The 21,980-nt window shown below is 40.5% G+C and overlaps 1 protein-coding gene across 1 annotated transcript; it reads right to left on the bottom strand.

Moving 5' to 3' along the window:
• Nucleotides 1–305: 305 nt before the first annotated feature.
• cacna1sb (calcium channel, voltage-dependent, L type, alpha 1S subunit, b) lies at nt 306–21,414 on the bottom strand. The gene is made up of 45 exons (XM_079180783.1): nt 21,024–21,414; nt 19,729–19,834; nt 17,281–17,420; nt 16,977–17,110; nt 16,666–16,818; nt 16,319–16,524; nt 16,092–16,195; nt 15,848–15,993; nt 15,696–15,774; nt 15,452–15,612; nt 15,129–15,354; nt 14,835–15,042; nt 14,512–14,632; nt 13,826–13,940; nt 13,633–13,732; nt 13,462–13,531; nt 12,900–13,032; nt 12,632–12,761; nt 12,484–12,543; nt 11,741–11,847; nt 11,561–11,648; nt 10,948–11,055; nt 10,759–10,811; nt 10,522–10,668; nt 10,079–10,280; nt 9,827–9,985; nt 9,012–9,122; nt 8,848–8,931; nt 8,087–8,134; nt 7,163–7,189; nt 6,957–7,082; nt 6,797–6,862; nt 6,562–6,653; nt 6,311–6,470; nt 6,041–6,168; nt 5,822–5,918; nt 5,025–5,127; nt 4,851–4,952; nt 4,619–4,752; nt 3,261–3,383; nt 2,932–3,140; nt 2,784–2,848; nt 2,368–2,414; nt 2,202–2,276; nt 306–1,827 (listed from the first exon to the last, which is right to left on the bottom strand). The coding sequence occupies exons 1-45, from the start codon at nt 21,203–21,205 to the stop codon at nt 1,525–1,527; spliced, it is 5,538 nt and encodes a 1,845-aa protein (XP_079036909.1). The 5' UTR covers nt 21,206–21,414; the 3' UTR covers nt 306–1,524.
• Nucleotides 21,415–21,980: the final 566 nt, after the last annotated feature.

Below are 21,980 nucleotides of genomic sequence, written 5' to 3'. Positions count from 1 at the left end.
ATGCATTTTACTGCATTAGTTTCCATTCCATAAGGGGAGTCTGTGCTTGGCAAGACTATTTTTAGAGGGTCTCAGTTTTCACACTGTGACTTCTGCTGGGGGAGGCATGCAAAGCATGCACCCATCTTTCCATCAAGGCTCTCTCTGCACTAACTCTCATTTCAAGGCATTTCCGTCATTAGTTTTCATATTTCATGAATCAAACTGACCTGTTGTGGGTGGCTTTGTTCCCTCTCCTTTCACAGCCTGAGATCTCTGATGTCCATCTTTGGTTTGTTTGCAGAAAGAAAACTAACACAGAAATGAATGTTTGGATGATTTATTTCTTTTGCCAATGTAACATCAACCATAACGGCATAGATCCAGAAGTAAAGGAGACCTGAGGTTGAGCATCAAAGTTCACTCAAACCGTCTCCAACATCGTGTATGTATTACAGCAAAACAGGCTGATCAGATGATAATGTTAGAAAAAAAGTCCTGTAGGGCCTGTCACTGTTTGAATTAGGCAAAAAAAACATGAATCAAGTGCAATTATGAATAATTGTCATGAGGTGTAAAGCTAAATCCACATACTCCAGGTATGAAGATACATTATCTGCATGGCTCAAACTAAGTGTCCCTAACTCAAAGTTATGACATATTTATGTAAATGAAAAACGCGACCTGTAGCAGTAGAGCGACTTAAAGTGACTTGGAACAAAATCACATGCACTGCTTTGACTACACACGCTTTAAAATGAACAAATACTTTTAATACAGCTAAATCTTTGGACAATTATTCTAGAGATTAAATGTACCTCTATATCCATAGAAAAAAAAAAAAAAAGGTTTCCAGTATAAAATCTGCTGCTACCAACTGCATAAAAGAACAGTGATGAGCAGGAGAAAACTCAGTAAACCTCAGTATTAAGAGAAAGTCCCAACTGATCAGAGGACGGTGCTTTGCCAACAAGGTAAAAAATGGTTGAACCTGCATTGTCATTGTAGCACCGTGCCCATTTAAAAGCATGAGCTGCTTATTCAGTGAACCTTTCTGGGCCTGCATGCACAGAAACTCAAGTCTTCATTTCCCCAAAGTGGAGTCCTTTCCCACTGTGCTCACTGAGCTGCACCACAGTTAGTCGGCTGCCTGCTCCCTTTATTCAGTGAGCCTACAGTAAGACACTCTGCTCACTCACATGGTTGTCCCATAAGTCATATGGAATGGATAACGTCAACAAACGCTACAAAGAAAGAAGTGCGTCAATCTGTTTGCTCTGAAATAAGTTAGTATTTTTATTACAGTGCTTTCAATAAATCTGAAAATTAAGGTGTTTCAACATCAGATATATTGTTTTCTCTTCAGTTAAGTTTCAAACACACTTAACAATATGTTAAACCTGAGCCAACCTGCTTTTAGGCCCTGAGCCAGGCTAGTAGACACAGACTGTTAAAAGAGAAACAAGCGTAGTAAAGTGAGGTGAGGTGGAGCTACCTGCAGGTGTATAAATCACAAGATAACCACAGAAACTCAAGTGACGTCTTCTAAACTTTAGAGTCTGCCTCCTGTACGGAGGGAATCAGGGGGATTGGACGTCTCTTTCTCCTCACAGCTGGATCTGGCTGGCCCGTTACCCGTGCTGCCACGGCAGGAGGAGGAGGGGGGACCGGGATGGGACGTCTCTTTTTGACGGAGGCGACGCTGCCGGCACGTTGGCTGAGAATGCCCTGAGCCACGCTTTCCAGCTCATCCACAGTCGTGTGCATGGCATCAGCCATCTCCTCCTTAGTCGCGGAGACAAAGCCAGGGTCTTTGGCCAGGGAGGCCAGACCGCCCTCTACAAGAGCCTGGTGACGAAAACAACACGCAGTGTCCTTGCTTACATACGGTGACATTTTCATGTTTTCATTGTTATCATACAATTTCATACCTGACATTTTGAATAATGTGATTAGTGATTTGTTATTATATTGAAGGCATGCAGGCTCAGCTACAGAACAAATGAAGCACAGTTCTCAAAAGAGAAAATACAGCCATATTTCCAATACACTTAACGGCTCAGCTTTGATTTATAGTTTGTGTAAAGTGTACGGAGTTCTCAAACAAATTAAAACGGAGAGATTAATGTGGTTCAATCCAGGACTAGGAAGTTGGACTGGTGCTAAAAAAGGAGTTATGTTTATGATCCCCGATGTAGAGTCAGGGATCCCTTCTCACGTACCTCCTGGACGAGCTGGTCAGCTGCAGTGCTGGAGCTCTCACTCCGACTGTCGCCATAGTTCGGCTCATAGGGGAACTGCAAAGAAAAGACATGCGTCCATACTTTGTCTATATGAGCTGTTCATCATCATTTACACTGGATGAGTCATCCTTAGATAAGATATTACCTGCGTTTTGTCTGTTCTCACTGTGAAGTTCCAGGAGCGCAGGTTACCTTGACAAGGGAGAATAAAGAAAAACAGAATGAATAATTATGAAGAGCAGAAAAATTCATCTCTATCAATCTGCACGTTACCTACTTCTTTACCAGATTTGATATGAACATTATTTGCGGATCTGGCATTGGCAGTGGATAAACAACAATGTAAAATGTGTTATTTGATGTGTATTAAGATAAAATGTTTAAATTCTCTGAGCAAAAAGTGTAATGGGACCTGGTCAACATAGAACATGTTCCTTGCCCTTCATGGGATTCATATTTTGTGTGTGCATTTGTCTCAAATACTAATAAATCGTACTGTTTATACTTCTATATTATATGTATTATTAGATTGTCGGTCATCTGTTAAGCGCTTTGAATTACCTGGCTCTGCATCCTCACTGAGATTGTAAAACTCTTCGGGACTGCCTTCTCTATCAAATGAATATCTGAAAGACAACAAAAGTTGTCACACATCGGACATGTTTACTCGGAGCATACGTCATTTAGTCTGTGTGTGTTTGAGACTCACTCTGCAAAGGCGTTGTTGTTAGTGTTGCTTTTTGGTGCGGCTGTGGGGAAAAATTCAGTAGTGGGCACCAAGGCAGCGGAGTTTGGTGGAGACTCAGGCTGGCTCTCAGAGAACTTGAGGGGCCGCTGGTTGGTCATCTGCTGGGACTGAGCGTTGACGGGCTCAGTAGAGAATGAGTCCACCCGGTTACCAAACAGGCCGTGTGTACGCTGGAAATACAGAGTCAGACGAGCACACACAGATGATCGAATTGACCAGTCACTCCAAATACACAGTATTTTGCATGCAGTGTATAACTGTTCTCCCAAGTTGTAGACAGCTTTCCTCACCTGGTAGATGCCTTCTTCCCCTGCTTCCATAGCTTTGTCCATCTCTTCCTCATTCTGCAGGTCTCCAGAAATGGCCCTGTGCATCTCTGGAGCAACCTCATCGTCGATACTCCTCAGGCCCGCCTAGAAAAACATGGCAGCGCATTAACAAGGAGAGGTAGAAGAGAACAATTAAGTTGAGTTTTGGTGTAAGAAAAGCAAGAGGTTGGATATACGCAGGCTTAATAGTGTATATGCAGGAATACTGAAGTGCAATTTTATTTAATTACATTTTTTGTGGCCATTTTTTCATGACATAGTATACAGATTTTTTTATTACAAACTGTACTGTGACTTTTTGTCATGCAAACTGTCACTTTTAATTTGACTATTTATCTTGATTATTTTTTATGACATATATATATAATATTACAGAAGACACTCTTTTTCGACATTTTGTTTGACGTACTATACTATATTTTTATAACATGCTATACTATGACGTCTTTCAAAACATACTATGACTTTTTTATGAAGTACTATACAATGACATTCTTATAACACAGTATACCAAGACATCTTTTAATCACATACTTTTTTATATTTTTGTTCCTTTTTTAGGGCACAATTTACACTGCCTTTTTTTGACAGATGTTTTGGCTTTTTTCTTTTTCATGAAAAACTGTATTTATACTCTGAATTACATTTTTGTAACAAACAAAAGAAATGTCATACTGTAGTATGTCATAAAAAGTAATTATATAGTATGACACAAAATGTCATAAAAAAATGTTTGAGTATAGTATGTCCTTAATAAATTTTAAAAAGTCTAAATATAGTATGTCATGAAAAAGTATTACAAACACATAGTATGTTATGTCCAAAAAGTCATACTATAGTACATCATAAAAAAGTTTTTTTCATGAAAAATGTAGCATAGTATTTCATAAAATTGCCATAAAAATGTCACAAAAAAGTAATGAGTCTAGTATAGTGTAAAATGCAGTAAAGATCCAATTATATTATGTCATTAATAATTAATAGAAATTTAAAAAGTCATAGTATAGTATGAAAAATAGTCATAGTATAGTATGTCCTAAAAAGGCATATTAAGCCTGAAATGTCATAAAAAGTCATTAAATATGTCAAAAAAGTAAGAAAGAAATCATAAAAAATGTCATACTAAAGTTAGTTATAAAAGTCACAGAAGATTGTAAAGCCCTCTGAAGCAAATTTGTGATTTTGGGCAATACAAAATAAATTGAGTTGAATTGAATAAATCCTGCTTAAGAGATTAAATATGCATAACAATTATTTCCTGTCTGACAATTTTTCCATGATAATAATTATGTGATTTTGACCCCATAACGACCGCTCACCTGGATCTCTGGGCCTGAGGCGTTCTTCTTAGAGGGCCGGTAGCCATAGTACTCCTCCTGACGCTTCAGAAACTTACGGAGATGATCCTGGATCAGGAAGGTGGAGTAGAATTTCCCCACAGTCACCTCATCATCTGTAATCAGACAAGTCACAGTGCTGTCAGGGTGAAAAATAGTGGATTATTTTGTAAAGATGCATTTTATGTATTTCTATTTATCTTGAAAGACTCACCTCCAATAGGCGGGATGACCTGGTCCAACAGTTTCATACTTGTGCGTTTCCAGATTGATTTTATAATGGCTCTCAGCTCCTCGTTGGCCTGCTCAAAGTTACCTGTTTAGAACAATGTACATTACTTGTACGTCAAGGTGAAGTCACAGATATACAATTCTGAATGCTCTGTACCTTCTGTTTTGATCTTGAGTGCAGTCCTGACGAGAGCGAACAGGGTGGCATTAAAGGTGACGGTGCCATCACTGTTGAGAGGCATGTTCATGCCAATCAAGCGCTGTGGACAGGAAGTTGCTTTTTAAAATTGCTACTATAGTCTACCCACCCAATCTTTTTAAACAGTGCATCTTTTAAGATAAATTACTATCATGCTTTATCATTCACATTTTACATTCATTATTTTCTTTCCTTTTAATGTTAGTGAAGCATATGGTTGACATTGTATTTTTCATTTGTACATTTTACTTTCTGAACAGTATATAGTATAGTATATAGTATATCATAAAAATGTCTTTACAAATTTCATAGTGTAGTTTATCATAAACATGTAAAAATAAATGTCATAGTATTGTATTCCATAATATAGTCACAAAGAACAAAGTAAAGGTTTTCAAAAAAACATTCACATTCACAAACGTAAAGGCTCTAAATCTAAACCTAATCTAATACAACCTAATCTTTTCTAAAATATCCACAATTACATTGTAATTGTGGATATTACACAATGTACACAATGTACACTATTAATAGTTTTCATTGGGATATTACATATGTTATGGTCTCACTTTTTTTGTGTTGTGTGTGTCTCTTTATACTATTATAGTACAATGTCCATTTACAATGATTTTATTGTATTGTTACAATGTTATCAATCAACATACATAAGACCCTTCTAACAGCCTGTCTGATGAGTTGTATATATAATTGCACCACATGGCCTTTGACACCGTTTATGACTCTACTGTATGTACCTTGCATGCAGCACGATGAGGACAGAACTTGCCAAAGCCAAGTGGAGGCTGGAGACTTCGCAACAGCGTCACCACGTCCAGATGCTTAATTCTCCCCCTGTTAAATCAGGAAAAAAAACGTAATCATTTTAAGGGGCACCAATTAGAATCCGGCCTATTTATTGTGCTGACTGAGCATAAATAAATTAAGGGTCAAGTTTCATTAGTGTTCAGGCTTACGTGGCTTCAGGGTCATATTCAGCCCAGATCTTCTTAAACTCATCCAGATGGTGTGGACCAAGAAGAGACCAATCACGGGTTAGGTAGTCAAAGTTGTCCATGATGACAGCTACAAACAGGTTGAGGATCTGAGGTAGGTAAGAAAAAAAGACACTTATTCACACAGTTTTAAACTGTCTGGGCAAAGAAGGTATTTTTTTAATTCTAAAATAATTGTTGACATATAACAACAGATACTAATGAAGCTTAAAGATACATGTTGCTGCTCACCAGGAAGGCACAGAGACAGTAGAAGCTGAGGAAGTAGAAGACAGCGAAGTTGGACCCGCAGGTGAACTCCTCACCTGGCAGGAAGTCAGACTTGGGGTCACACTTCTTCCCATACATTGAAGCCATCATGACCTCCTGCCAACCCTCTCCAGTAGCACACCTGGGTATTTAAACCAAAGTGAGATTCTGGCTCAGTTTTTGACCTTGCAGCCAATGGGCTTTCAACCAATGATGCTCGCTTGAAGACTCACCGGAATAACATCAGAACCGCCTGAGGGAATGTCTGGAAGTTGTTGTTGCGGTTGATTTGGGTGCCATCAACTAAGGCTACCTTTCCAAAGATCTGAAGGGTTGTTAAAATCCCAGCCGAAAATTGGTGACGAATACGGAAACTTGTCTTAGTGGCATTTATTCAAAAACATATTAACAATCTACAGAGGTTTAAATGTTTTTATCCAGAAAATAAAAAATTGAAGACTCGAGTACCTGCATCCCGATGACAGCGTAGATAAAGAAGAGCATTATGATGAGCAACGCTACGTGAGGAAGAGCCTGGAGACACAAACACAAACAAGTTTGGTCATTCATTTTTATTTCCACTTTCAACATGTTTTTAATAATACCTTTTAATATGAGTGTGACTGACCTGGAAGGATTTAATGAAGGTCCACAGCAGGTTACGGATGCCCTCCGAACGGTTCAGCAGCTTGACCAGACGCATGACACGGAAGAGTCGGAAGAACGTGATGGAAACTGAGGCATTTTCAGACGCCTACAGACACAAAGACCGGAGGATTTGAGGAAAAGAAAACTTGAAAAGAGAAAAACATTGCTGGTTAAGTTTAGGCTTACCGCAATTGCTTGCATAGGATTTGTTTCCTGCACAAAGTAGATGAAAAGATGAAATACTGTAGTTACATGAGTTATGTTTGATAGAAGTTGTGATATCATTAATAAGAGGTTCATAGCAGACACAGCACTGACCTGTTAAACATTGTTACGGTTTGATTTCCAATCACAAATCAGGGTTAATATTAGAGAGCAATGTTTCCACCTTTGATGAGTTACAAAGCCTCCAGGTCAGTTGCTGAAGACCAGAAGAACAATTTCTATCTCATGCGAACTAAACTCTATGCAAACTTCATTGTCAAAATATTAAAGCTGCAGTGTGGAACTTTTGTCTCGCCCTCATAGCAGTACGAGTAATTACCATATGGGAGAGACCAGCGACAGAGCAGGAGCTAGGAGTAGGGTGGAAGCTATGTTAAAAAAAATCCTAAGAAGCGTCGAAGAAACGTTTCTGGAGTGGATGCTCCAGATAAAAAAATAAATTTGTTTCAAGAGGAAGAATTAAAGTAAAAAAACAAATTGCACAGGAAGATTCGGAGAGAACGCTCCTGTGGGTGGGGAAGATGCGGCAAGTTCACTTACAGGCAATCGTGCGTCAGCGTGGGAAAGTTGCCACAGACACAAGACACCACAACTCCAGTATACTGCGAAATACGGAGAGCTTTCCCTGGTAAAAGTCCTGTACAGTCAATCCAGCCATTATTAATACTTGCTGGGCTGATGTCAATGTTGAGCCCTTATAGTATTATAAGGGCATATCAAACGCCTTTAGGTCTAATCTTACGTTTGCACTGCAAGATTAGACAGACAGTAGAAGTATGAGCCACACAGGTTCCAGTATTACTAAAGTTTAGTAGAGAACATAGTGGAGTGCTCACACAGCAAGGCTCATGCAGCAGTGCAGTGCAGTGAAGATCAGATATTTACAGCACAGCCATGGAGACAGTACAGTCCTCCACTGGCAGCCAGGGCACTCTGTGGAGGATAAACAGATGAGGAGTGAGGTGCGTGGAGGACAGAGAATTGAGAGAGAAAATAAGCAAAAGAAGAAGAGAAAGGGGGGGATGGGAGATAAAGAGGAAATAGGAGAAGATGTGAAACTAGACGAAGAAAACAGAAATTACTCCAAGCTTGTGTTTGTGGATGGAAAAGGTGAGGACAATGCAGTGAGAGAAACAGTGACCGGCAAGAAAAAACACTGGGTTTGTGTAGCATAACCCCATAAAATAACACTAAAATACTTTACTGATATGGTGCTCTTTTTAATTTTAAGTGCTCAGACAACACACAAACATCAAATCACATACAATATTGTAATGGGTAATTGTGGGAATAATGGAAAGTGTGGTGGTTGGATAATGGAAATGGCGATGCTTCAGAGGTTGCACAAGGCACTGAGGAGGTTGGGAGAAAGCGAGTCGGGGTGGGAATGGCCAACGAAAGTACTGACCACGTTCGGTGAGCTAGTTCTGCTGGCAACAATCAGCTGTTGGGCAAAGTTTATATGCTTCTGCGTCAGAGCATTGAATACATACATTCAGTCGATTCAAATCCAATCACACTATTGACTGGAAATGTCTCATTAAGACAAAACCAAGGACTTTCATATACAACACCTGCAATGTGAATCTGAAATCAGTGGAATTCATTGGAATAGATAAGACGTATAAAAGTTCTGTCATACTCACATCGACTTCGCTAAGGATGACATCAACGACACTACCGATGACAATGACGAAGTCAAAGACGTTCCAGGGGTCTCCAAAGTAGCCCTGCACAGACAGATAAAGCATAAAGTAGGACACGGTAGGACATTGGATTGGGTGGATAATCATCAGTGTGAGGCTGTTACCCTCGCTTTGAAGGCCATCAGCTTGAGAATCATCTCCACAGTGAAGAGCACGGTGAAGATCAAGTTCAGAGTGTCCGACAGCTTGGTCACATGGTCGGACTGGTTACAGTGCTGTTTAAAGTGGAATAAAAATATGAATCTCAGCAACAGCAACTATTAATCTGATGTAGTTTTAGTACAAAATGTAGTTTTATTGAAGATAATTACACAAAACTTGAAGGAAATTTAAAAAAATGTACCGGCTTAAAGCCCATCAGTTTTTTTCTCTAAAACATTAATTATTTGACTGAACAAATAATATAAGAGTGTAAAAAATACATCTTGTGGCATTTCTCGTGTCAGAGGCAGAAGATCCTTGGGTATGTTGCCGGTTTCTACCACCTCTATCTTTTCTGATTATCCGTTCATCTTGCTGTTGCCACCACCTCCAGCCCTTTCGTACATGCTGAACATCGTTTTGGTGAGTACCATGTTATCTTAAGCAACGGAAATGATGGCAAAACCTCATGAATAAGATCAAAATTGTCTTACAATTTAATTAGCATTTAATACAAAATAAATCAGGTCCATAATGAAACTTTAACAACTGGATCTCACCCTCTTAGTGTATTGTCTGGTTCCTTTTTACCATCGTTACGTACAAACATTGCTGGTGTTTCTGTGCAAATGCTCCTAATCCCCCCAATATTAATCTGGGACTTTGCTGGAAATCCATATACAGTATAAGCCTCGTATTCTGAATACAGTTTCAAAATGTTTCTCATTAATTAAATGATAAATGTTTTTAGGTTGCAACATGATCTTAATTTACATACCTGCATCCCCAGACACAAGGTGTTGAGCATAATTAGGAAGAACATGAGGTATTCAAAGTAGCAGGAGGTGACAATGTACCAGACTTTGTACTGGTTCGGGTTTTTGGGGATGTAGCATCTCAGGGGTCGAGCTTTCAGGGCGTACTGCACACATTGGCGCTGAAGTGGAGGCAGAAGGTGGGTTATAAGAAACAAATATTCGACACAACATTTTTTTTGATTTTACTGGAAATGATTGATGTCTTAGTGTACCTGGTTCTTGTCCAGCTCGCAGTCCTTGTACTCCTGCTCGCCCTGCTCCTGGAAAGTGACAATGACGAAGCCCACAAAGATGTTCATCATGAAGAAGGCAATGAGGATGATGTAGACGATGAAGAAGATGGACACATCTACGCGATTGTTGAAGACAGGACCCATGTCTTCTTCGTCTGAATCAATGGCTCTGTATAACAGTCTGGAAACAAATAGAGTGATGTTAAGAGATGAGGGAACATTTTCAGGACAAAGATCAAAGATCAGAAATACCAGAAGGCTAATTTATATATATGGAATGCATTATTCAGTGGATTAAAACATATATATTGCCTTTAATACCATCTCTGGCTGCAGGAAATGGAATAACTGTCGTCTAACTCAATCAAACAGATGTGATAGAAAAATCCAATTTAGCAAATGAAAATGTATGCTGTGCTTACTTTGGCCAGCCCTCAAATGTGGAAACAGTGAAGAGAGCCAGCATGCCAGAGAACACATTGTCAAAGTTGAAGTCATTGTTGAGCCATTCTCTCTTAGCCAACACTGTGTCTTGTAGGGAATTATCTATGTGCTTCACGAAGAATCCCCTGAAAGCAGACACAGAGAACGGTGACTCTAAAATAGCATTGCGGTTTCGATAGACGTGATCTACGATGTGTGAAAGATGTTTGCCTTACTGGCATTCCTCTCCTGTCATTTTCGACGAGTCTGTGCAGCTGTAGAATTTACCCTAGGAGAGAAAGGATTAGGGACACATTTAATACATAAGCAGCAAGGCATCTATAATTATAGTAGATTAATCGGGAAATAGGACCTTAACAGTATTATAATACATTTAGTGTCAACATCATCTTTTTACTAATTACCTTGAAGAGCTGCACTCCGATACAGGCAAACATGAAATTCAGCAGCATGGTGACCAGGACGATGTTGCCGATGGTTTTGATGGCCACAAACACACATTGGACCACATGCTGTCATAAAAGAAAAACAATGACCACTTAATACTGTTAATACATGTACTAGTACAATTTTGAGGTCTTGTACTTTACTTGTATTTCCATTGTAAGATACTTTATATGACCACTCAACCACATACAACAGAATGAAATATTGTACTTTTTAGACTCTTTTAATAATTATAGCAAGTTTTCAGATTAATATTTAACATAAAAACATTTTATTAGCCTATAAAATACAAGGCATTGCTAAAGATACCAGTGATTCCAACCATATTTGCTTGTGAACATTCACAAAAAGCAGTGTCTTGTTGGCCCTCTGCCATGTGTCAGACGTCTGATTCAGTACTATTACTTTTGATGCTTCAACTAAAGTAATATTTTGAATACAGAACTTTTATTTTTTATATTGTTGTATTGACTGTATTGTATTATTAAGTAAAGGATCTGGTTACTTCTTCTACCACTGGAAACAGAGATTTCTCCAGGGTGAGTTACTGTATTCATGCATGTGTTGTACCTTTAACCCTTTGGCTCTATTGATGGCCCTGAGAGGCCTCAGCACCCTCAGCACCCTGAGAATCTTCACCACAGAGATGGCACTGGATCTGCAAACAGCACATGACAAACATAAATCTTAAAATGTGCATGTGGCACATATCTTAGTATCTAATAGGGCAATCTCAAAATGTGTACTCACTCCATCCCCATAGAAAGTAGAGAGACTCCAACCACAATCAGATCCAGGATGTTGAAGGAGTTACGGCAGAAGGAGCCCTCGTGCATGAATGCTCCATATACTGTCATCTGTCATTCAGATACATACAGTAACACCCAGGACATTGAACCAAAGATATTTGGGTTTACGCTTTTCATTTAGTCAGAAGAACATGTGTTGCATTGAATGTCAAATAGAACTGTGAAAAGTAGTTGATTAATCAATCGGTCAATTGACAGAACATTAATCTGATTCCTTTTAATTGACAGATTAATTAAGCTCTAATTAAGCTCTCATGTTGAACATGTTTGTTTATTTCCAGCAGCAGGGCTATACATACTATCATTGTTAATTAAGTAGGTTCCCAGTGATTCCTGTGAAACATGTAAGGCCTTCAAAGAAACCTGCCTCATCCTGGTCCGACATGTTTCACCCCCACATAAAACAATGTCATTATTATGAAGTAAGATTCTAGTGACCTGTTATACATAGAATGTAGTTTGAGAGGCTTTTGCCTTCGCCAAGTATAACATTAGAGATTGAATTGTTTAGTTTTCTGTAATTTCTGGCACAAAATGCTCAAATTCAAACACAGAATATCAGAAAAAAATGCATCATCAGCTTCAGAACAAAACTATCTATATGTGTTATCTGGTATCTTGACTTCAAAGAACCACATCGGTCAACCCAAATAGGGCAGAACATAAAAAAACACAGCACATTACCTTCAGCACAATCTCAATGGTGAACACAGTTGTGAAGACAATGTCAGCATAGGCCAATATCTGGAGGAAAAGCACAAAGGTTTGCTGTCAAATTTTGGCCTTCTTTCATTCGATGATGCTCTATGTGGAGCGGTAGACCTGTTGTTACCTTGTTTCTGTAGGACTTGGGATCGATGGGGTCCTCAGCTGCCAGGGAGATGGAGGAGAGCAGGATGAACAAAAGGATTAAGTTGGTGAAGGAGGAGGCATTGATGATCTTGTAGCACAGTTTACGGAACCTGGATACCAACAAATGTGCAAAGACATACAGTCATCAGTGAGTTCAATCAATTCACTGTCGGGTTTTCATGATACAGTATGAAAAAACACAGAAATATAGCCACTGTTATTCTCAGGTTGGTATGGCTGGTTCCTACTTGTTCTGAGGGCCAAAAATGAAAAAGGAGCTGGCTTCAGGCAATGGAACGGCTTCTTCCTTCAGCTGCAGGTCGGCCATCGGTCGGGGCCGAGGGCTGATGGGGATTTCGGGCTCTATCTCCTCGTCATCACCTACCATGTGGAAGAAAGTAGACTCAAATTTCTACAGTGCAATGACGAATTAACTTTAACACTGGTTGGTAGTAGTTGTGTTGCAGCATTACAGAAGAAAATAAAAAACAAAAATCCAGCAAATTAAACTAATATTGTTGGAAAAAGGGAAATCTCTCTATATTCAATCCTGTTGTAGACCTTAGATGGTAGTCACAGGAGTAGTGTGAAAAGAGCCTAACTTTAGACTCTGCTATAAACTCGACTGAGTCTAATAATAATGAGGGGTTACTATACTTATACTGTAACTTAGCCAGGATAGCAGCACTGGTAAACAGCCAGTGTAATGAATATCAATTACTGCGATCAGTGACCGCCTCCTGCCACAACTACATCGCTGAGAAATGTGAGAGGATGAAGAGTTTGAGTAGAGGTTTAGACATTTGTTACCTGGGAAGTCGTCAGGTGGGAAAGGATCTTTCACTTCATTGACATTGGACTCAAACTCGTCAACTCTGAGCTGAAAAAACAAACAAACATGTATTATAGCAACTTATGCTCCTGATTAATATATAATTACCGACAGTAAATATGTTATATGATACCAGAAATAACACTAACCTTGGCTGTTGTGGGCATAATCTCCATCTTGGCTCTCTGCTCTGCCAGTTTCTTAGCTATCCTCTCCCTGTCCTCATCAGTCTTCTCAGGCATTTTGGACCTGGAGGGAAGGAACAAGAGGGAACATGGTAAAGTCTAGCTGTGAGAAGACGGAGCAAATCCTCGCACTTATGTTATGTATTCTGTTTCTCACCTTTGTAACTTCCTTCTCAACTTCTCCTCCGCCTTTTCTTTGTGAGCTGAATTCAGACTCTCAGCCTCTGCCAGGTTGTCGACGGCGATGGCCAGGAAGACATTGAGGAGGATATCTGATTGCGCTAAACTAAGGAGAACAAACACCTTTTTTATTTGTATTATTGCCAAGTATCCAAGTTTTAGCCATACTAGTGGAATTGTTCTATAGATGGGAACGTTGGAAATGGTCGGATATCAGTTGGCCCACAACTTTGGTCTAGATTGAAATATCTTAAAAACACAAAATCTGTGAAACAAATCATCTGGCAGGTCAGTTTAGAAACTGGGTGGATTGATACACAATTTAGTACAAACATGTATGAGTCCCAGGTAATGTATCCAAATTTGGTGATCCCCTGACTTTTCCACTCGCCCTACCATGAGACTGACTTGAGATTTTGAGTGAAATATCTCAACAACTATTGCATTGATTGCCATTAAATCGTCTTCACACATTCATGTCCCTTCAGGATGAATTGTAATAACTATGGTGTTCCCCTGTCCTTTCATCTAGCACCATCATCAGGTTAAAACTCCCATGTCTATCGTGTTTAGTGCCACTAAATGTTAGCAAACTCAGCCAGTCGCATGCCTGTAGACTCTTATTAAATCCCAGATTACACTGTGAGTGTATGTGAAGGATACAGTTTCCACACACAAAGAGGATGATAAAGAAGATGGCGACCAGGATGCCAGGAAATTCAGGGCCTCCATAGGCCATAATGCCATTGTTCATTATGGTGGTCCAGTCCTCTCCTGTTAGGATCTGAAAGATAGCCATGTGTTAAAAAACAGACGGTGATTCATCATCGTCAGGTATGAAAGGATGATGTAGATGCTACTACTGTTAATGAAAGTAATGATACACTGTGGATCATGAAAATCAGGCAAGAAAGCTTTAACAAAATCAAAGCTGACATTGCTAGGAGTTTAAAGCAGACCATCTATGAATCAGTGTCAAGCTTCACCTGGAAAACACTGATGAGGGCCTGAGGGAAGTTGTCAAAGTTACTGCGTCTGGGTCTGTGGTCGGCAAAGTTGAATTTCCCCCCAAACACCTGCATTCCCAGGAGTGAGAAAATGACGATGAAGAGGAAGAGCAGTAGGAGCAGGCAGGCAATGGAGCGTACAGAGTTGAGGAGAGAAGCCACAAAATTACTCAAAGAGGTCCAGTACCTGCAAAACAGTTAGAAGGAGAGAGGTGTTAAATGACATTGACTCACACTTAATGCAACATGATCCTTTGAGGGGATATGACTTACTTGGTTACTTTAAGGATCCTCAGCAGTCGGATACACCTTAGTACAGAGAAACCCAAGGGAGCCACGGCTCCTGCAGAGAACATGATCATCTCCAGGATACCGCATAGCACCACGAAGAAGTCAAAGCGGTTAAACAGGGACATGAAATATGCTCTTGGACCCAGAGCATACATCTTCACAAACATCTCTATGACAAACAGCACCAGCAGCATTCGACTGGCCACATCTGATGAGATAAGAGGGGAGAGAGACGAATGGATGGAGCTGGGAGCGAAATCATTTTAGTTAAAATGAAATATTTAAATATTATTTTATTCACCAACCTTGTAGAGACGTGAGCCCGTCAGGCTGGTGGTGGTGTTCTGTCGCTATGGTCAGGGTGTTGAGGCAGACGAGAAACATCACTAGCCAGTAAAATTTCTTAGTTTTCACATACAGCAGACACTTCATCCTGAAGAAACGGTTCCAGCGACGGGCCAGGCGACTAAACACAAGAATAACCCTGGCTTACTGTGTCGAGTCACGAGAATATTGCATGTAAACATTGATACATAACTGCAGACTCACTAGTAGTAGACAATTTGGCCCTTGCCTTCCATGTCATACAGGCTGTCTGTATCAGAGTCGCTGGTTAAGGGCAGGAGTCCTGACAAGAGATGAACACATTTAATTCAGTATCTCTACAAGGGATTGGTCCTGACGTGGATTGTAGTGCTGACCTTTGCCCTCTCGGTCAGCATCCAGGACTTCAGCGTGAGTGATCCACTCCATGTAGCCATGCACGTCTTCATCCAGTTGCTGACACTCTCGCAACTTCTGGAACTCGCCACGTGACCTGGCCTTCTCTCGCTCTTTGGTAAATTCTCTGAGTGGAAAGACAAAGAAAAGCATAAAAGCATTAGTGGTTATTCTTGCTTGCAAGATTTAGACATCGGAAAGGATAGAAGATTATAATTGTCTTACCCACTGAGCACACCCAGAACCAAATTAAGCACGAAGAAGGAACCCAGCAGAATGAGGGGCACGAAGTAGACCCAGGGCCATTCATTTCCCATGGCATCATTAACCTGAAAGACAACTCTTTGTCAGCCACAAACAATGAATTCTGTTAGGTATACTTTACACAACATATACCTAAAAAAAAATTAAAATAAAAAAACAATCGAGAAGATGTTCAAGCAGTCACTGACCCAGTAGAGAACTTCGGTCCATCCCTCCATGGTGATACATTGGTAGACTGTAAGCATGGCAAAGCCAATGTTATCAAAGTGGGTGATGCCATTGTTGGGACCCTCCCAGCCTGGCCGACACTCAGAGCCGTTGATCATGCAGCGGCGTCCGTTACCAGCCTGAGCACATGGTGCAGGCAGCTCGCCTTCTGCAGTGGAATAGAGGTCTGTGGGCAAAAGAGACGAGATACATATATTTAAATGTAGTTTCGGGGAATTATAGCTGGTAATATAGTATCAGGTATGGCTATAAATAACAAAATAAAAGCTCAAATGAAGCAATGTCAGATTGTGCCCTTTACACTTACTTGTGCCAGTGTAATAGCAGGTTTTATGCATTTTGCACTTGAATAGCTCCAGTCCCATGATGGCATAGATGGTGACCAGTAAAAAGACCAGAAGGGCAATGTGCAGCAGAGGCAGCATGGCTTTAAGGATGGAGTTCATCACCACCTGCAGGCCTGAATGTGAACAGTAAAACCATTACAACAGAACAAAATCTCAGCAGTGTTTCCAGGAAGCTTTCTTCACATAAAATGTATTTCCACATTAATCACACAGTGTTACATGGACACAAGGTGTTTCTGCAGTATTTTGGGATTACAGAAGAGGCTCTTACTGGGGACTCCAGAGACGAGACGTAAGGGTCGCAGCACTCTGAAGGCTCTCAGTGCCTTCATGTCAAATCCCCCGCCCTTCTCCATTGGCACACCTGCTATCTTATTGATGGTATCCAAGGCAAAGGTGAAGAGACTGTAGGAAATATTATACAACCATAAGTGTCCAACCCTCCTCAATACAATATTCAAGCTAAGATGTGACTATACGATATAAAATGTTCAACACAATGTCAACGGCAGTTTCATAGATGTGGTTTAACACTGTGGTAGAGATATCCACATGCAGCTTGGAGCTCATCTTACCCCATGAAGACGATGACAAAGTCCAGTATGTTCCAACAGTTACGTAAATAGGCTCCTTCATGGAACACAAGCCCATACGCCACTATCTTCAGAAAGCACTCTAACGTGAATATGATCAGGAAGATGTACTCCAAGCTCTCCTGCAGCGAGACAAACACATGCATGGAAATTACATTTTATTAAGCTCACACCTTATAGGTTAAATTCTCAAGTAACGAGTGATTGGAGTAAATGACAACTTCGGCATTTAAGCCCCGGCTACGGGGAATAGCAGTAGATGTTGCTGGTAATAGATTAATTCATTAGCTTTAGTAGCCTCGTAGCTAATTGTGATGCAGATTAAACATGACCTCAATAGGTTTAAACAGATCGTTGGCCCATGAGTCACATTGTGATTACTGAAACCAGCCACAATTTACAAGCTTTGTCTGACAGTTTAAAACAAAGCAAACTCTTGCTAGATATTTTAAATGTTTAGTTCAGAGGTGGTAAACAGATAAATATCAGATTTATCAAATAAAATCTCCTTTTTTGCAAATCGGGCCTTTATCTGTGTTTTTATCATCAGTGTTGATATTTTCAGAGACAAACAGCAGACAGACACAGGGCTGAGTATGGTTTTCCTGCCACTGACAACAAATGAATGAAGAAGATGGAACGCACACAAGAGGAACTAACATAACTGCAACGTCAGGGTAGTATCATTTTGCTACCAAAACACTCCATCACACATATTTGCTTACAATTGTCCTCATTAGATCCACACTACTTCTTTTGCAAATGTAGGAGAAGATGAGAACAGTACCATCGAGCCCCCAGGGAATCCTGCCACAACTTCATTTATCATCAAAGTTCAGTTGAAGAACGGCGTAATATAAATTATATATGATATGCTGTTTGTTTCCCTTTGATCCTTTTAAACAAATCAGGTCAATCATTTTTGGCTGAACCATCCAACAGCAGTTCCCAAGCCCTAATCGATTAGAATATCCAAGGCCAACCGTGCATACATTAACAATACTACATACATGTATTGACTAACTCAAGAAATGGAGAGGAGGAACAAGCAGAGCTGCGCTTCTACGTTGTAGTGTATCAATGTTACAAGCCATCATATTTAGTATATGAGTGTACAGTAAATGTGGTTACATGAGGCACCATTCGTGGAATCTCCTGTATCCACTTGCGTCACGGAGTGACACTGCCTGTGCCGACCTACTTCTAACAGCAAAAAGGGGGGTTAAGTTGACCAGCTCTTCTTACATCGTTCACCTCTGAGGAATGGCTCAGTAAGAAGGAAGGAGGATTTGGTAGAAGGCTGGTGAGTGGGCCAAAGTAAAGATATTAAAGAAATGGGGTCAGTTTCAGGTTCAGATATCTGATGACTTAATGAATTTAGCTGTCAATCAGTTGGATATCAACCTAGTGATGAGTGGGGTTTATTGACTGGAGGGAGGAAAGCTAGTGATGGCTGGCTATGGACGCTATATTGTGATTTGAGCTTGAGGCAACACCTCTCGGACAGCGATCCGCATATAACATCAGCTCATGGAGCCTGCTCAATATCATAACACCAGTGTCAATACAACCTCAAATATGTGTGTACACTGTGCAAGAACAAACATATTTCTTTTGCTCAGTTAAACACACAGACATTCGGATCATCCCTGGGTGGTATTTGTTCAGTCGGCTACCTTTAATACACTACCCACATCCTCACAAGCATAGCACGGATAGTTTTCTCTCCTTTAACATGAGAGACTTTGTGAATCTCCCGCCATCTAGAGAGTCAGGAAACCCTTAGGCTTCTTAATGTTCTTTTGACAGAATACATAAAAAATATTTCTTGAATTATTGTGTTTAGCAAAAAAGGTCATCCACTCAGATGCAACAATCATAGTTTTAAAGGGATGCACATTTTTCAACCAGTTTGGCGGCATTTCAATTCATAAATTCATAAAAACAGACATCACAAGCCATTTGTGAACTTAACATTTTCGTATTCTGTAAATGTATCCTTGCAGGTGAAAACATCGTCACACACATCAATATCCCGCATATTGGTACTTAATTATCATGGGTTAGGGTTAGTTACTTCTGTCTTCTTTCATAGCCCGTTTCTGAGTTGGACGATAAACTAATAGCACAGTTGTTAGATGACATGTTTCTCTGCAGACACAGATGGGATTCCAAATTAAGAACTGAGTTGTGTCTAATGTGGCTTGGCACTCAGATCAGTGACCAGCTGAAACTCTTATATAGTTAGTGTCTAAATATGCTGGCTCAAAGCAGTCATATGAATGTGTTAAACACAGCTGCACAGTCATCCACTGGTCATGGTACAATACTGGAGACCACGAGTGAAATATTTTGTTTCTTTTCTATATCTGAAAAGCCTCAGCTCCTCGTAGAGTCAAAGAAAGGGTTTGTGTTCACACTCATACTCACCAAGTTTATGTTGGTGTTGTTGCTGTCTTCTTCAGGCATGGGCAGGAACACAGCCAAAGCAATACAGTTTGCAAAGATGGTCAGTAAGATGATGTACTCAAAGGTTCTGGATGGGGGGAACTCAGGATCATAACAACAACACACAAGGAGGTAAACTCCCGGTTACCACGAAAAGGAAATTTAACAAAGGGATACAATTTACTTGGAGTAATATAATTAATGATGATAATATTTGAGTTAATCGTGTACATGTCCAGTAAATACTAACAACGGATGGGTTCGAAAATAAATTGTGAATTTTATGTTTTGTGATTTAATGTAACAAATCACATCAAATGAATCAAACTCTGATTATATTAATAAGCGCCTCTAAATGCTGCCTGAAACATCATCTCTGTTATAGCCCATTGCTTAGCCACAGTACATGTAACATTGTCTGCTGTGCTGCTTCATTCTTGTCCATAGAGGGCTCTCTCAGAGAATTCCCCTGCCAGGTCAGCATCATGTCTCCCTGTGATGCCGCAGGACAGCTGCACAGCCCAAGAATATGATCACACCATTTAAACACAGACTACTCATCAGAAAAAACTGTTTCGTGAAACTGTTTAGAAAAAACAGAGATATTTACACAATCATCTCTGTTCTATTGTGACATTAGGGCAGTCACTAGATAGATGTAATTAGTTATTTCTATTTTGGATGTAAAATCTGTATTATCCAGGAATGGACATCAGGCTAAAAGCAGGAAACCCCCTATAGGGGCCATAACATCTCTCAGCAGCCTGTCTTGTCCTCAGGCTTCAAGCCTCACAGAGTGCCAGCACTTCAGAGCAGCTATTTTTCACATTAAAAGCAGAATGTCAGCACAGGCGGCTTCATTAATTGTCTGCCAGATGTAAATAGATTGGCTTAAGAAGCTCTCCAGGTGAAAATACAAAGGCTACAAACTTCACACTGATAGAGCTACCAAATACATAACCAAAGTCTTAACACTTCAGGGATCGCCTTAGCACAGTTCGATAGAGGCTTGGCTTGGGCATTACCACAGGTGAACTACTTGGCTGATAATTAACGGGCCTGTCGACATGTAATTTCTGTAGCTCTCAGTGTCCTTAACCAGAGCCCTACATGATGTTAAATCCTTGAGTATCATACTGTATACTCAGGGGTAAAATAATTCCATTTAACGAACACATTTCAAGCCAATTTCTACTTCATATTACAAACACAAGTATGTGAGTTGTGTATAATGTAGGCAGGTGTGTGTGTGTGTGTGTGTAAGATATAAAGGATACTTCCACTCCACAATGCTGGTGCAGGCCTTACGGAAGGGATTTTTGAGGTTGAAGAGGAAGAGGGTTCTCGCAGGTCGAGGGTTTCCCCCTGTGGCCTGTAGCTTCTTCAGCTTCTCCCTCTGCTTCCTCTTCAGCTCCTCTTCATTCATGATAACCAGCTTGTCCTCTGCTTTGGCCGCCATCTTTACGCCTCAACCGGTAAAAGCTCCCAGTCCTGTAGAAGTGTGTCTTCTTACTGAATAATCCCAAACTGAGGCACTTTATATCTCCCGGTTGTGAAGGCCCCGGAGTTCCAGACCTGCCGATCCTGTGTGCGCTCCTCTGCCGCCTTCTCTCCCCTCTCCCCCTGACTCTGTCTCCCTTACGCAGAGCCACAGGCCTCTCCTCCTGGCTGAGGGCCTTTGACAGAAAAACCCCCTCGGCAGAGAAAAATAACAGGAGCCCAGAGTGGCTGGAGGAGCAGTTGGCCCTGCTGTCGTTTAAATTTAGACTGTGAACCACTGACAGGCCATGCTTGGGGATGGTTAGGGGGGTGTGGGAGTGGAGGTGGGGGGGTTGTAAGGTAGAAGATGGGAGTAGATGTGATCAAGTAGAGGTTGGGTCAGGGCAGCAGTGGCAGACTAGAGCTCAAGAAGGGGACAGACATAGTTTAGGGGATTTGCGCAGTAGCAGAATATCACCATTAGCCCCCTGAACCTTCTCTCCTTTTCAAAACAGACTCAGCTGCTCTGGTGTTAAACCCTAAACTGTGAGGAGAGGAAGAGAAAATACACATGGACATTTCTGCCTCACAATCTCAAACTATCAAACACTGTTTACATGTTGGACATTCGCTATCTGACGTGGTTAGTAACTCCATTTTACCCCCTTTCCCCAATCAAGCATTTATAATCAGTATATTATCACTTAATAAATGTTTATAACACTTTAATGTAGTTGTAAGCTGATATTAGTGTT

The sequence above is a fragment of the Pholis gunnellus genome (genome assembly GCF_910591455.1).
Source record: "Pholis gunnellus genome assembly, chromosome: 2".
NCBI lineage: Eukaryota > Metazoa > Chordata > Actinopteri > Perciformes > Pholidae > Pholis > Pholis gunnellus.
This window is presented reverse-complemented; position numbering and strand designations above follow the sequence as displayed.

What these genes read in the sequence shown, in the direction of transcription:
- cacna1sb (XM_079180783.1), bottom strand. Translation starts at nt 21,205, where the DNA reads ATGGCGGCCAAAGCAGAGGACAAGCTGGTTATCATGAATGAAGAGGAG. An exon ending in ACCAGCATTGTGGAGTGGAA is followed by an intron (nt 19,835 to 21,023) that starts GTATCCTTTATA and finishes CCCCCCATCCAG; the next exon opens with AACCTTTGAGTACATCATCT. An exon ending in CCTCAGGCCCAGAGATCCAG is followed by an intron (nt 3,384 to 4,618) that starts GTGAGCGGTCGT and finishes ATGTTTTTCTAG; the next exon opens with GCGGGCCTGAGGAGTATCGA.